General features: G+C 39.7%; 2 protein-coding genes across 3 annotated transcripts in view; one reads left to right on the top strand and one right to left on the bottom strand.

Moving 5' to 3' along the window:
• Positions 1-3,304: 3,304 nt before the first annotated feature.
• gyg2 (glycogenin 2) lies at positions 3,305-10,693 on the bottom strand. Of its 2 annotated transcripts, none has more exons than XM_062381021.1 (9): positions 10,478-10,693; positions 8,795-8,930; positions 8,036-8,210; positions 7,026-7,188; positions 6,154-6,280; positions 5,542-5,731; positions 4,503-4,619; positions 3,742-3,807; positions 3,305-3,628 (listed from the first exon to the last, which is right to left on the bottom strand). In XM_062381021.1, exons 1-9 carry the CDS (start codon positions 10,494-10,496, stop codon positions 3,503-3,505), a joined length of 1,119 nt encoding a protein of 372 aa, XP_062237005.1. In that variant the 5' UTR covers positions 10,497-10,693; the 3' UTR covers positions 3,305-3,502. The 2 variants fall into 2 exon arrangements, with proteins under 2 accessions (XP_062237005.1, XP_062237006.1); XM_062381022.1 differs by having other exon boundaries at positions 3,742-3,795.
• Positions 10,694-11,499: 806 nt separating this feature from the next.
• Positions 11,500-12,445, top strand: part of dhrsx (dehydrogenase/reductase (SDR family) X-linked) — a 35,061-nt gene continuing 34,115 nt past the window's right edge. Inside the window, exon 1 of the mRNA XM_062380979.1 lies at positions 11,500-11,657. Coding sequence (XP_062236963.1) covers positions 11,534-11,657 — 124 coding nt within the window. The 5' untranslated portion in view covers positions 11,500-11,533. The remainder of the gene's footprint in view (positions 11,658-12,445) is intronic.

Raw genomic sequence — 12,445 nt, 5'->3', positions numbered from 1 at the left:
AAGACAGAACAAGGGAGCTCGCGCTGAGGAGAATTTGTGTCTTATAGAAACATGATCAATTCATGTGAACATTAGAGCACTTCCTGTCTAAGCAACCGAGAAAGTACATTTGACGACAAGTTTTAAGGACGCCATCAGAGGACATGGGCGTCAGTGTATGAGAACACAGTGTTTATGTGGAGAGGCCTTGGTGATGAAATGTAAATTAAACCCTCTCTTCCTCTGTGGCTTATGTGATGTTGACAACATTTTCACCAGGCTCAGATCTAGCACTCAGTTGAGCATGTATGAAATACTGCTTGTTTTCCACATCAGGGCTGAGCTGACTGCAGGCATACTTCAAAAACCAATCATAAGACCATCAGTCCCAGTAAATATGCTGCTAAATTGAAAAAATGTGACAGAAAATCAAATTAACAAAATAATGAAGTATCTAAAACATTATAATGATAGTTTTTTTCCGGATAATTATTTTATTTCACCCTCTGCTTTGCGTCAACTATGCAACAGATACAAGACCCTTCCCAAAGAGTCTCTCAGGTTCCACCAGCTGTAGAGTGAACTCTGAACATTTGGATCACCCCCCCACTCTGGGAATTAGGAATGGCCACATCTGCCTGTTGGCCATCATGGTGCTGAATTCTCTTCAATTAATTCTGCTTGGGTTCAATAGGATTCACAGATATTAGAGCTAATTTACAAGCTCGGGACACAGTGCCAGCCTCAGCAACTGCGAAATCCTCCTCTAGAGGGTTATCTCGACAAACTGACCTCAGATGTCCCTCAGTTTGCATCTGTTTCCTGAATAGCAGAGAACTCACTTGTCAAATTTGGAAAATCCGGTTTGTGGCCTAGTCTTGGTCGACTTTCTGCTGCGGCGAGGACCAACTCCACCTAGCTGCTCCACCACCCCCACCCCCCAGCCCCCATCAGGAGCTTTGAAATGAGTGCACCCCACATTCCCTTCCACAGCTGACTGCAATTACTCTGAAATCCCCAATTAGCCTGATCACAAAAATTGTGGGTCATTAGACCGCCGATCAAATTAGCCGAGTGGCTTTAAGAATGAATCATAAGTGGAGTAGGCGGTTGAGTAAACCCTAAACAGGATTTTATTAAACCTATCACATTCTCTCTCGTGTCCACACTTTATGGTTCTGAAGGTTATCACAGCGTGGCTTAAATCAATGCTATCTGGGACCGACTGTGTGTGTGTGTGAGAAGGGAAAAAAAGCACACAGCCTCATCCACATCCACTATAATCACCGGATCACAAACACTCCATCAAGCAGAAAGCTTGTGTAATCATTAACACACAGAGGAGTTCCAGATGGGGACATTATCGAGACTATTGGCTCATTGAAACAAACTCAAAAAAGTAGAAGAGGGGAAATCACTTATGTTGGAAATAAAGAATAAACAGCAGAGGGGAGGAAACTGAACAGAACCCAGGTGCTTGATCTAAACCAAACAGCTTGGAGCTCTGGTTATTTGACCAAGCGTGGCATTCAGTTCCATCTGCCTTGAGATCTGCACCTGACAGAGGTGGAATTTCATGGAATCAAAAATTGGTGTCGGCCCCTGACTTTAAAACAAATAGTCTGGGGACTCAGAGCGGTATAATTCTCTGTGGGGTCATGTGTGGTGTTATTATAGGTTGCACAAGAGACGATGAAGGCTCCCTGTGTATAAGTACTGATTTCATTATACAAGATTTTTCTTTTCTGCTAACTCTTTGTAGTCGAGTTGCCATGAAGCTCCTTCGAAGGACGCAGCCTCTGAATTTAGACTCGGCTAAATTGTAAAACTAATATTTGATTTTAAAAAGATACTGTTAACATGGCAACTGAGATGGTAAAATGGTGAATAATATATCAGCTTGTTAATATTGTCAAATCACTGCTTTACATTAGGCATAATTATAGAATCTAGTTCTTGTTCATTCTAGACAAGCCAGTTATCAGGTTGGCTCTTCAAGGCGTTTTGAAACTAAATGCAGTAAAAACAGTGATCTCAGAATACTTGACATTGTCATTGAGGCTCATGCAGTCTTCCCTGTTTAAAACATGTGTAGCCTACATTAATCATGGCCATATTTTGACATCTTGCTATGACATGAGGCACATCCAAACGTTTAATTTTTTAACCTCAACTGAACTGCAGCTAACAAATCTATGCCTTTAATTACCTGAGACTGCCATTCACGTTATCAAGCTACTTATATTGAATTAATTATTCAATTAATACACAACTACAATGCAGAGTTACCCTCAAGTCTGAAGCTCCTGGAGCTGATTATGCAGAAATATAATATCAACTTTGCTGCTGTTTATCTGAGAGAATACAAATGTGTAGATGTATAGCCTAACCCCAAATAAAGAGATATTTCCCTTATTTTTTTCATTTGAGTGAGAAGCTGTGATTTACTAGATTATTGTTAATGGAATGTTAGTGTCTGCAGGGAGAGATATCAGATTCCCTCTTTTGCTTATTTTAGAGCTTAATAAATGTGGCAGTCACCGGAAACCTGATCCCAGATTGGTGGTCACTGTTTAATCAGTGTCAAGATGGAGCCGCTCAGCCAAAAGTGCCAGTGTGCCAGGTTGTCCTTCGAAACAATCACCACACAGCGTTTTCCCAAGCAGCCTGAGCCCGAGCTCACCTCCTGCCATTTTGCTTTGTACTCAGCGCAGTGTCTTCCATCGCTGTCACAACATTACGAGAGAAAAATGACATGCACTGTGTGGCCATTGGATAAGGATCACACAGCATGCTGTCGACTGCAGTTAAACATCTATTAATCCGTTTTCTCGCTCCTCTGATTTGCAATGGAAAGAGCTCAGATAGAAGAACCACAGTGTCACCTAGTGGGGAAATGAACACACAACCGATTTTAGAAGGAAATTACAGTCTTTCAAATTGTGAGGGTTTTCATCCAGGAAGTAACTCTCTAGGTGTTATGTCACATAGTGGTTAGGTATGGGGAACAAAACAACTAAGTTAGATTCATGTAAATATCATGATTTGTGTTCCTTTCATAGCTATTCACAACATTGAGCAGCTATTTTGAGAAAATGCTGATGCTTAAAAAAATAAATAATTAATTACTTTTTGCAGTATAATTTGTGGGTTTTCAGTATTTGTTTAATTTTAACTTGATGGTGAGAAAATTGTTATTTCCATCGGGGACAAGGGACTGCAAATTAAGATTCCTCTTGAACTGAAAAGGTTGTGATAGGTCACTTTCACTGTCATCCCTATAGATGTTTCCAGTAGTCTTAGTAAATGATTATAGAGTGCTCAATCATACTCATTTAGTTTATTGATATCATCATGTTGAAAAGAAGATTTTAATGTTAAGAATTGTGGTTGTGTCATAATTCAATTTACATTATAGTATTTTTTTTAATGTTGAGAATTAAAACAATCCCAGTCCTCGAGAAGAAAGACAGGAATGGTACACTTGTAGTCACAGAGTTTTTTTTTTCTCATGTGTGGGTTTCTAATCCAGGAAACAGTCCAGCATCTTCTGGATGTGTTGGAAAGCGTCTTTGCCCAGATAGTCGGCCTTTCCATTCTCCCACAGCGCGCGACGTTCCAGCTCGTCCTGCTCTTTGTCTGCATCCCCCTGCCACCATGAAGGGAGAGAAATCAGATCAGTTGTCAAAAAGGAACATTCAACTCTGTTCAAGCTGAATTTAAGGTTCTAGTTTCAAGCTCAAAAAGGAAAAGATTACGTACAGGTTCCTCAGCAGTTTCGCTCATCGCCAAATCCTCTGCACCCGGAGGCGAGTCCTGTGCATCAAGCTGAGATAATTAAACAAATAACAGAAATGCTACTTGAGGCTCATTAGCCTGTGGCAAATGATAGACTAACTTTTTGTGTTTTTTGTTTGAGTTGGATGCAATCGGGCAAATTTCTAAAAAATAACAGGCTCATCCACTGGAACTAACAAGAAGCTGCCTCATAACAAACCTTCATATTCAACATAATATATGATAAACAAAAGCAGCTTTGTTAACAGGATTATTCATTGAGTGAATTAATGGATGAATTAGCAAACACTCGTTACTTTTAGATTAATCAAAATCACAATGCCTCGCAATAAAGTCAATTAATAATAATCTTTCGTTCAAGACTAGAAAAGTGCTATATAAATTCAGACTATTTACCATTGTCTCCAGGTTATTGGGGTTATTATTATGGATTTCTCTCTCTCTCTCTCTCTCTCTCTCTCTCTCTCTCTCTCTCTCTCTCTCTCTCTCTCTCTCTCTCTCTCTCTCATCTATTTGATAGGTAAGAATTGTATTTACTTATGTAAAGGTGCTTCAAATGTGGGGAAATAATGTTCCGACCGTTTTACTATGCAGTCAATAGACATATGCACAAACATACTCATAAAGATACTACAGCAAAAAATATATATGTATATATCCAACAGTGACACAAATAAGAGATATAATTGAGTTAAACAGATCAATGTTTTGATTTGTCAGTTTACCATCTTTGGTTCAAACGGTTGATGAGGCTCCTCAGTTGGAGGTATGAGATGTGTGAGCAGGGAATTGGACCCGTCCACGTTTTCTCTAAATGGCATCTTGGCGTCCTGTTCTTGGATCTGCAACACATGAGAGGATGTTGAGTGCTGGCCGCACGGCCGGGTGTCGCGTTTGGCTTCCAGTCTGCATGCTCATGTTCCGGCCAAACTCTAACAGCAGCTTCTGTGACTGATTAGCAAACCCTTCTGCTAAAGAGGGGAAGTCATCGGTGAAATGTGCTGTTGGAGTGATTGGAGAGAAAACGTGCCAAACAGGGCACATAATTAATTTATTCTGTTTGGTTGAACAACATGGAGTGTTGTGCTGAGAGGAGAGCTATCATGCAGCTCTCAGCTTTAGTCTGTGGTTCCTCTTTTGGAGCTTTGAGTAATCAATGGTTAAAAACCTAACTATTGACCTACAGTACCTATCTATCTCTTGCTATCAGCTCTTCTTTGAGTTGCTCACTGTGACCTTCCTCCGCTCATCCTCTCATTCACATTGCTGCATTCTCTCCGTCCCATCAAAACAACCAGCACTATCTATAGGGGGGTTTCCTACAATACACCCAGCCCCTTGACAAATACTCTCACCTTCTCCCCTTGTTGTTCAAGTAAATCAAATGTTGCCTAATTTTCATATATAGTCTCTCCTGATTGAAATACAAACAAAAAAAAACTTTTTTGAAAAAAAATGTAACATCTATTATAATATGCTCTAACCATTATGAAAACTAGACACTGGGTTGAGAACAGAGAAGACTATAATTTGTTTTACATAAAGCTCCATTGCCAGTTGTATAGCCATTCATTTTACATAAGGATGTCTTTCTTTCTGCCTTCGGATCAAAGTGTAAAATATTAGTTAGCCCAATAGCTATGAACAAACTGCACAAAATGAACAGACCTGAGTCTGAAGATGTTTTAAGTTCATGAGATTGCATTGACGTTGTGCTGTATATTGACGGAACATGGAGTCTGGACACCACAGAGATGTTGGTACCTGCTGTGGTTTATCCCAGTCTTGGGCATGCTGGTTCCCTGGTGGAGTTGGTCTGGTTTGACTCTGGTATTCCTTCCACCACAGAGACATAAACCGTCCCATGGGGCTGGAGTGGTTGACATCCCTCGGACGGGAGCTCCAGGGTTTAACTCCTCCAAGGAAATGAACAATCTTTGCATTGTGGCCGAACCTGCAGGAAGAAATTCCAGCATTTTCCAATTTTGCAAACAAGAACTGTTCGATTACAATAAATATTGATGATAACAAAGCCGTAACAATTTAACGAGTGAGCAATTTCATTTGTAAACACTACCCTAACTCTACCATGGGAAATCTGTACACATAAAGAGATAAATCAGTAGTTACAACAGAATGTTTAACACAAATGTAAACAATTCTTATAGAATATATTCTAGAATATAAAACTCTTGTGTTTAGATTGACATTAATCTACTTCGAATTTTTACTCGAGTTCAAATCACATTTATTGTCATACATGTTCTGAAGATAGTAAAATGACTGTCATGACCAAACTGAAATCCTTTATTTTACTGATGAGAAAACGAGGATTCTTCTGAGCCCAATGAAACACACGGCTCCGAGCACACTCACTGTTGGAAAGCAGGGAGGTAGCTGTAGATGGAGCTGGCACTGAGGTTGTAGACAAACGGCAGGTGCTTAGTGATGTCTTCCAGCGGCCAACTGCTGAAAAAAGAGTTCAACAGACCCTGGTCCCCTCCTTACAGCAGAGGGGGTGGGTGGGGAGGGGGGGTTTGAGTAAAACTTATGTAAATAATGTATATATATATAAAATGTTGCCTTCAGCACCTTGAAACAAAAGGAACTGTTGTCTGTGAACCTGTTTTTGGGGACAGATTTCAGATTTCAGGACAGAGTACTTGGCACTGGGTTGGAAATTGTTTTTTATTAATAATTAATAATTATCCTGATCTGTGGTTTACTTCATACAGGCCTAAAGACAACATCACAATATACTTTTTCAAATCTAACTACAGTAGAATTACGATTCTTCTATATATGTTTAACTTTATTTTCATATAATGTCATTTTTGTAGTGAGAAAAGGAAATAGGAGAAAATAATTACATATCTAAAGAACAAACAAATGATATTTTTAAAGATGGCAGTGAGCTTTTCTGTAAATGTATTTTAGGTATAAATATACAGAGATAAATAGTTTTGTTCAATTAACTGCTGGAACAGGTTTCACGGTAATTTTGAGTAAATAAAACTGAATCAAGCCAAATTTTAGAAAGCCGATGCCAAGCTATTGAATTGTCAAATGGTACTCAAGCTTCATGGATGATTTTCATTTGTTTGGAAAGAGAAAAGACATGAACAGGGAATAATATGGGGCTCTGACAAAATACTTCTATTGCCCCTCTTCGTTTTCATAAAGATATTCAGTTGACAAGCAGCTCCCTGCTTATTAGTCTGAACCCCAAAAATGAAATCAGGTGTTACCATCGTAGCTCCCATGCTGCAGGGCATGATCCAGGAGCCGGGCGTGGGTGTGGAGAGACGGCCTGAAGACAAACACGCCCGAGTTGAAACAGTCGGGCCAGCCGGGATCAGGCGCCGCGGACAGCTCCTCTCTCTCAAACAGCTCGTCCACATTACTCAACACCTGAGGACACGGATGATGGGAGGCGAAAAGGTTTCATTTGAATGCGGGGCTGTTGCACGCGTGGCTTGATATGATGATGTCAGGTTTAGTTAATGCACTGTGAAGGGCTGTTTTATAATAATAATAAGTATACGGTTATAGCCAAAACATGTTATTTTAGGAGATAGCAATGACCTCGACCCTTGAACTTTGACCACCAAATTCTAAACAGTTTTTGTCAGACTTAGACAAATTAAACTCATTCAGATTATCCCAATCGGTTCCAAAAAGAAAAAAGACATGATCAATTCAAGGTCCAGGGAAATAGTGACATTTGCTCAGTATAGACTTAGACTGCAACACCGTTCTTGTTCATGTATGTGCGTCAGTGCAGGTATGACCTGAACACACTATCTCCATTTGTGTTGACTGAGTTCAGCCTTCAAACATGCCTGTTCCACCTGACATGAGTACATGTTTGCACTGACCAAACAGAGATCGATGCAACAGTAGCAACATCCTCCAAGACATTGTCCCCAAACATCTGTGTTTTCAATGATAAATGGCTTTATTGACTGACAAAGAGACGTTGGCCAAGAGATGAACTTTAAAGACAGACTCTGATCACCTAATCAGCCAGTTTGATCAGTTCTGTACATCCTGTGCATGCACAACACATGTTGTGTTATCTGTTGGGGCATAGGATCTGTTCATTTAGAACGAGCACGTTGTTTTAAATTCTAGGAATTATTCTAGGAATTAATGATGAAGACTCAAAATGTCTGAAACTGTCCTTGCTCTAATCGCTTTTAGTACCACATTTTCCACATGTGGCTTTAACCCGTGACTACATGTTCAACTGACTCACCAGTGTATCAGCATCCAGAAAGACACACTTGCTGTACTGTGTCAAAGTCCAGCAATGGATCTTGGTGAAGGTGATACCGAGCTCAGGACGTCCCAGCAGTGAAAGGTGGAGGCGGTCCTCACTGTCCATCACATCCACCAGGATGACCTCATCAAACACACTCTCAAGGCCGAGCCTGTTGGACAGCATTTCAGACGGATGAATATACACCTGAGGTCAGCCACTGTTACCAGTATTAATATGTGTTGACAAGCAGCAAAGAGCTGCCGTTTAATAGTTGAAATTCAAAATAATGTAACGGCATAAAATTGCTTAGACGACTGAAGTCTTGGAAAAAGAGCTACCTGGTCAGGGACAAGGCATTTAGTTATTTCCAGTATGTTTATAGAAGCTTGACACCACACCAGCCAAGTAAATAAATAAGTAAATAAATCCCATTAAGCAAATCTCCAAATCGACACAATGACCAGATACAAATTATAAATTGAAATTAACAATTTGTTGACTTTTCCACATAGCAATTATAACTTAACCATTACACACAGGAAAATAGGAGATACTGAGATAAATAGATACTTCTACTCATAAAAAGGGTTTGCAAGCTTCTTAAATCATGTGGAAACATGCTGTCTCTTCAACAGCATGTTCCATAACATGTGACAGAGCTAACTTAGTGAAGTAAAAGCCCCATTAATACTCCAACTTGTGGATTGAGGATCGTTAAACTGGTTGAAGGCCAGTGTCTATTTGCACACCCACCTTGACTGTTCTGAGATGTTTGGTGTGACCATGGCAATGATCTTGCGAGTTGTCCCATGCCGCCGTAAACTGCTCGCCACCACTGTGGCTCCCTTGCAGTAGGAGTTTGTGGTGGCCAGGGTGATGAAGGCCTCATCTGCGAGAGAATGATCACATGGCAGGTTTAGAGTGAGCCTGATACGTCCGTCCATCGTGATTGAGTTGATGACTTTAAGTTTTTTGGTGTCCTAAATCCTTGACCTGATCTTTGACCCAAGCGTAGAACTTGAACATAAACGTCCATGTGGGCTACAGTGATGTCAGAAGGGGAGGACACGTGGATAGTGTTCAAAAGAACAAGCACACTAAATATGACATGTGATCATGACATATTTCTTCTGTGAATTAAGACATATTGTTTGTTTTTGTTTGTGCAGTTGTGTGTGCAGTTATGTTTCTTTGTGAAACATGATTTATGTGCCAATCACAAGAAACATATTGCAGTTGGTTTGGGCTGATTTAAATTGAAGGTTAATTTGGCAAATTTGCTGAAGATTCTTCATTTTAATGAAATGAGATTAATCTGCACTGATTAAGGCTAAATAGCCCAGTAATCATTTAAACATTTAAAAAAAACAATCAGAGTGTATTTAAAATTGTCTGTCAGGCTCTGTCTATAATGAGGCAAATATTGAGGAATTACTAAATGTCCTTCACAATAAAAGTGTCCAAATGATCATTGGTCAAACGTCAAGTTAAGTCAGATTTATTTATAAGGAAAGTTTAAAACAAAAGGAGTTGAGCCAGAGGACTCCACAAACATGGCAAATGGAAAAGAAGCAATAGGTGTATGGATAAAAGAAAGTATAAAAAGAAGTGGAAGAGAAACATGCAATAAAAGACATAAGATAAAGGTCTTTACTGTGCCGGGTTCTAAAACAGGACTGGACTATTCCATTTTTTAAACAACTGTTAATCATGGCCAGGGTAAGTGGACAGATTGTTCTGAACTCCTCCTGTAAGTGAAGTAATGGTGTGAAGTCAGGGACAAGAGGTCGGATACAAGACCAACTCAGTCAACTCGGAGGGCATCAGGAGTGCAAAGTACAGGATGCAGCCAACTGGGAGATGAGTGAGATATAAGATTTCATTTTATCAGTTTTATGGATGAAGAAATCTAAAAAAAAAAGGCAGTGGTGGTAGTATTTACAATAGATTAAACAGTCTGAAAGAGAAGTTAGGTGTGACCAGCATTGTTTATTGTTTTTGGAATAAAATTGTGATTCGACTTTAGAATATATACTATATATTTAAAGAAGTCCTTGGAGATCTAAAGTAAGTACAGCTCTGTTTCCGGCTAACCTTTAGAAAAAAAACAGACGTTAATGTTGGAAAAGGGAAAAAGGAAAATGTTTTTTTAAATGAAACTTGTGTTTGTTAGGGATCTAGAATTAATTTTGGAATATTTGACAGGGGGAGGAGGGGGGGGGGGGCTGAAGTGGTTCAGCTGGTTAAGTCCACAGGATTTTAAAGGGCAGAGAGTTTTAGTATTAACTTCATGGCACAGAGTACTAGCTTTACCATAGAAAATAGTATTGTATTATAGTATTGTTTGTCACATGGCATAGTGAGTGCTCTTTATATTTAAAAACTCGGAGAGAAGAAAGGAGAGAGAATTGCAAATAAGTAAAAAACATCACTTACCTGCCATTTCCATGTCCATTAAACAGGCCAGGTAGTAGCTTGACTTTTGTGCAAAGGCCTTTTCAGACAGTCTTCTGGAAGTAGTCAGTCACACCTGCCCAGATGACAGTTGCATCTTTACACCAGCTTTTCCCCGAAAACCCTCTCCTGAGCGTGAACGTCCCGCTGCACGCAAAGTCACATCTCAGTCTGTTTTTAACAGCCGAGGGAAGAGTGTGTGTCGTGGTGTCTGTTTGTTCAGCTGATCGGTCAACCAGTAGAAAGTGAGCACTGTCCGAAGTTGTGCAACAATGTCCCTCTCGTACACTGTCCATTCACTTTCACTTTCCGCACACGAGTGGTGCGGCAAAACATTGTGGAAAAAACATCCCCGCGCTCGGATCTCATTGCAAATGGAGACAATAAGTTTTGTTGGATTTGTAGGAGTTTTGGCTAAAGGTCATGTATGAAGGTGAGATAGCTAAATGCTCCAGAGAAACAAAAGTCAGAAAACGTGGGTTTACGTTTTATTCAATTATTATATAATATTACATCATTATCAAAAATTTACAAAACACAGTACATATAGAGCTACATGTACTGTAGAACAAACCATACCAATCAGGCAGCTGGGGCTGAACTTTTTTGTTGTATCATAAGTTTTCAAAAAATGCATTATTGTTCACTGCCTAAATTAGACAAAATGACAGTTTAGATTTGACCAAAATATATATATTTGTTAAATTTTGTTATATTTTATAATATATTTCAAATAATTTTGTTGATGACAAAAGGGAACACATTTCTCTTCCTCTGCACTCGATCACTGGAGCTATACTGAACTCTAATGCCATCAGATAACTTTCATGGTCTTGTCATCTCACTGTTTATCCAGTTTAATTATTACCTCCTCGTGTTTCATGTTTATCCCTGTGTTTATGTTTGTTTAGGAGTTGTGTCTGTGTCTCGTGCTTTCCCACTCCCTGTGTTCTGTTTCCTGTATTATTTTGTAGTTTCTGCTCCCGGTGGGTTTTCTTTCTTCACTTCCTGTCTTTGTGATTGTCTGCACCAGTCCTCATGTGTTCCACCTGTGTCCAATTGCCCCTGCTTTCCCTGTGTGGATGTAAGTCTCAGTGCTGCTCGTTGTCTTCATTGCCTTGTCTCCTGTCCCCGTCGTCCTCTGCGTCAGCTCTGTCTTGTAGTAAGTCCCTCATGTTTTCCCCTGTGTGCTCTATGGTGCTTTTCCGTTTGGACTTTTTAGAGAACTCTCTGTTTGTTGTTTTCTCTGTTTGACATTGTCCACTAAAAGGACACTTTTAGTTTTCGAACTCTGCCTCTGAATCTTGGGTCCACCTGCTTAACATCACCCTGACCATAACAAAACAGAGAAGGGGAAAATAACATGATGGCTACAAAACAGATTCTACTTTTGGAGCAACTTTAAATATGATCCCACCACGAAGGAGTTTTATTTTGAAGGAGAGATGCTCTGAAGCTATAAAATCACTGGGAAGGAACTGCAAAGCTTAAAGAGATAGCTGAACCTTGTGCTAACATGTTGCATAATGTTACTTTACACAACAAATAGAGAGTGTTCCAACACTGTTTGCAGATGGAGATTTAGGCTCAGTGTAAGTCAGCAGCACAGTCGGTTACGTTGGCAAATTTTTAACATTAGATAAGGTGTCTGTGTATTTTTGAAAATTAGACACACTGTCACCTGACAGGATGCAGGTGGATTTCCATACACATTACAGAAATGGGTGTGTTGTCTGGACTGTATGTAAAAAGGTCTGTGGTATCTTTGGTGACATCTACTGTTCATTAAACAGCACAGCATAGTGTGCAGTATATACGATTACTTTGGACCTGGATAAAGACTGTCGGTTACTGTAGCTGTAAAGTTCTCTTAGCTTGCCTTGTTTTGCAAAAAGCATTTATTGCGGCGCTGATGTTCAAAGATTTTTTATTTTTCCAGTTCCTTTTTGG

Source organism: Platichthys flesus, chromosome 22 (genome assembly GCF_949316205.1).
Source record: "Platichthys flesus chromosome 22, fPlaFle2.1, whole genome shotgun sequence".
Classification (NCBI taxonomy): domain Eukaryota; kingdom Metazoa; phylum Chordata; class Actinopteri; order Pleuronectiformes; family Pleuronectidae; genus Platichthys; species Platichthys flesus.
The sequence above is the reverse complement of the archived record's forward strand: the minus strand, read 5'-3'. Positions and strand labels throughout refer to the sequence as shown.

Excerpts from the sequence above, each read along its gene's own strand:
- gyg2 (XM_062381021.1), bottom strand. Across the intron at positions 6,281-7,025 it reads GCAGCATGGGAGCTACGATG|GAGGGGACCAGGGTCTGTTG; the intron begins GTAACACCTGAT and ends CTCTGCTGTAAG. Across the intron at positions 3,808-4,502 it reads AACCGTTTGAACCAAAGATG|CTTGATGCACAGGACTCGCC; the intron begins GTAAACTGACAA and ends TAATTATCTCAG.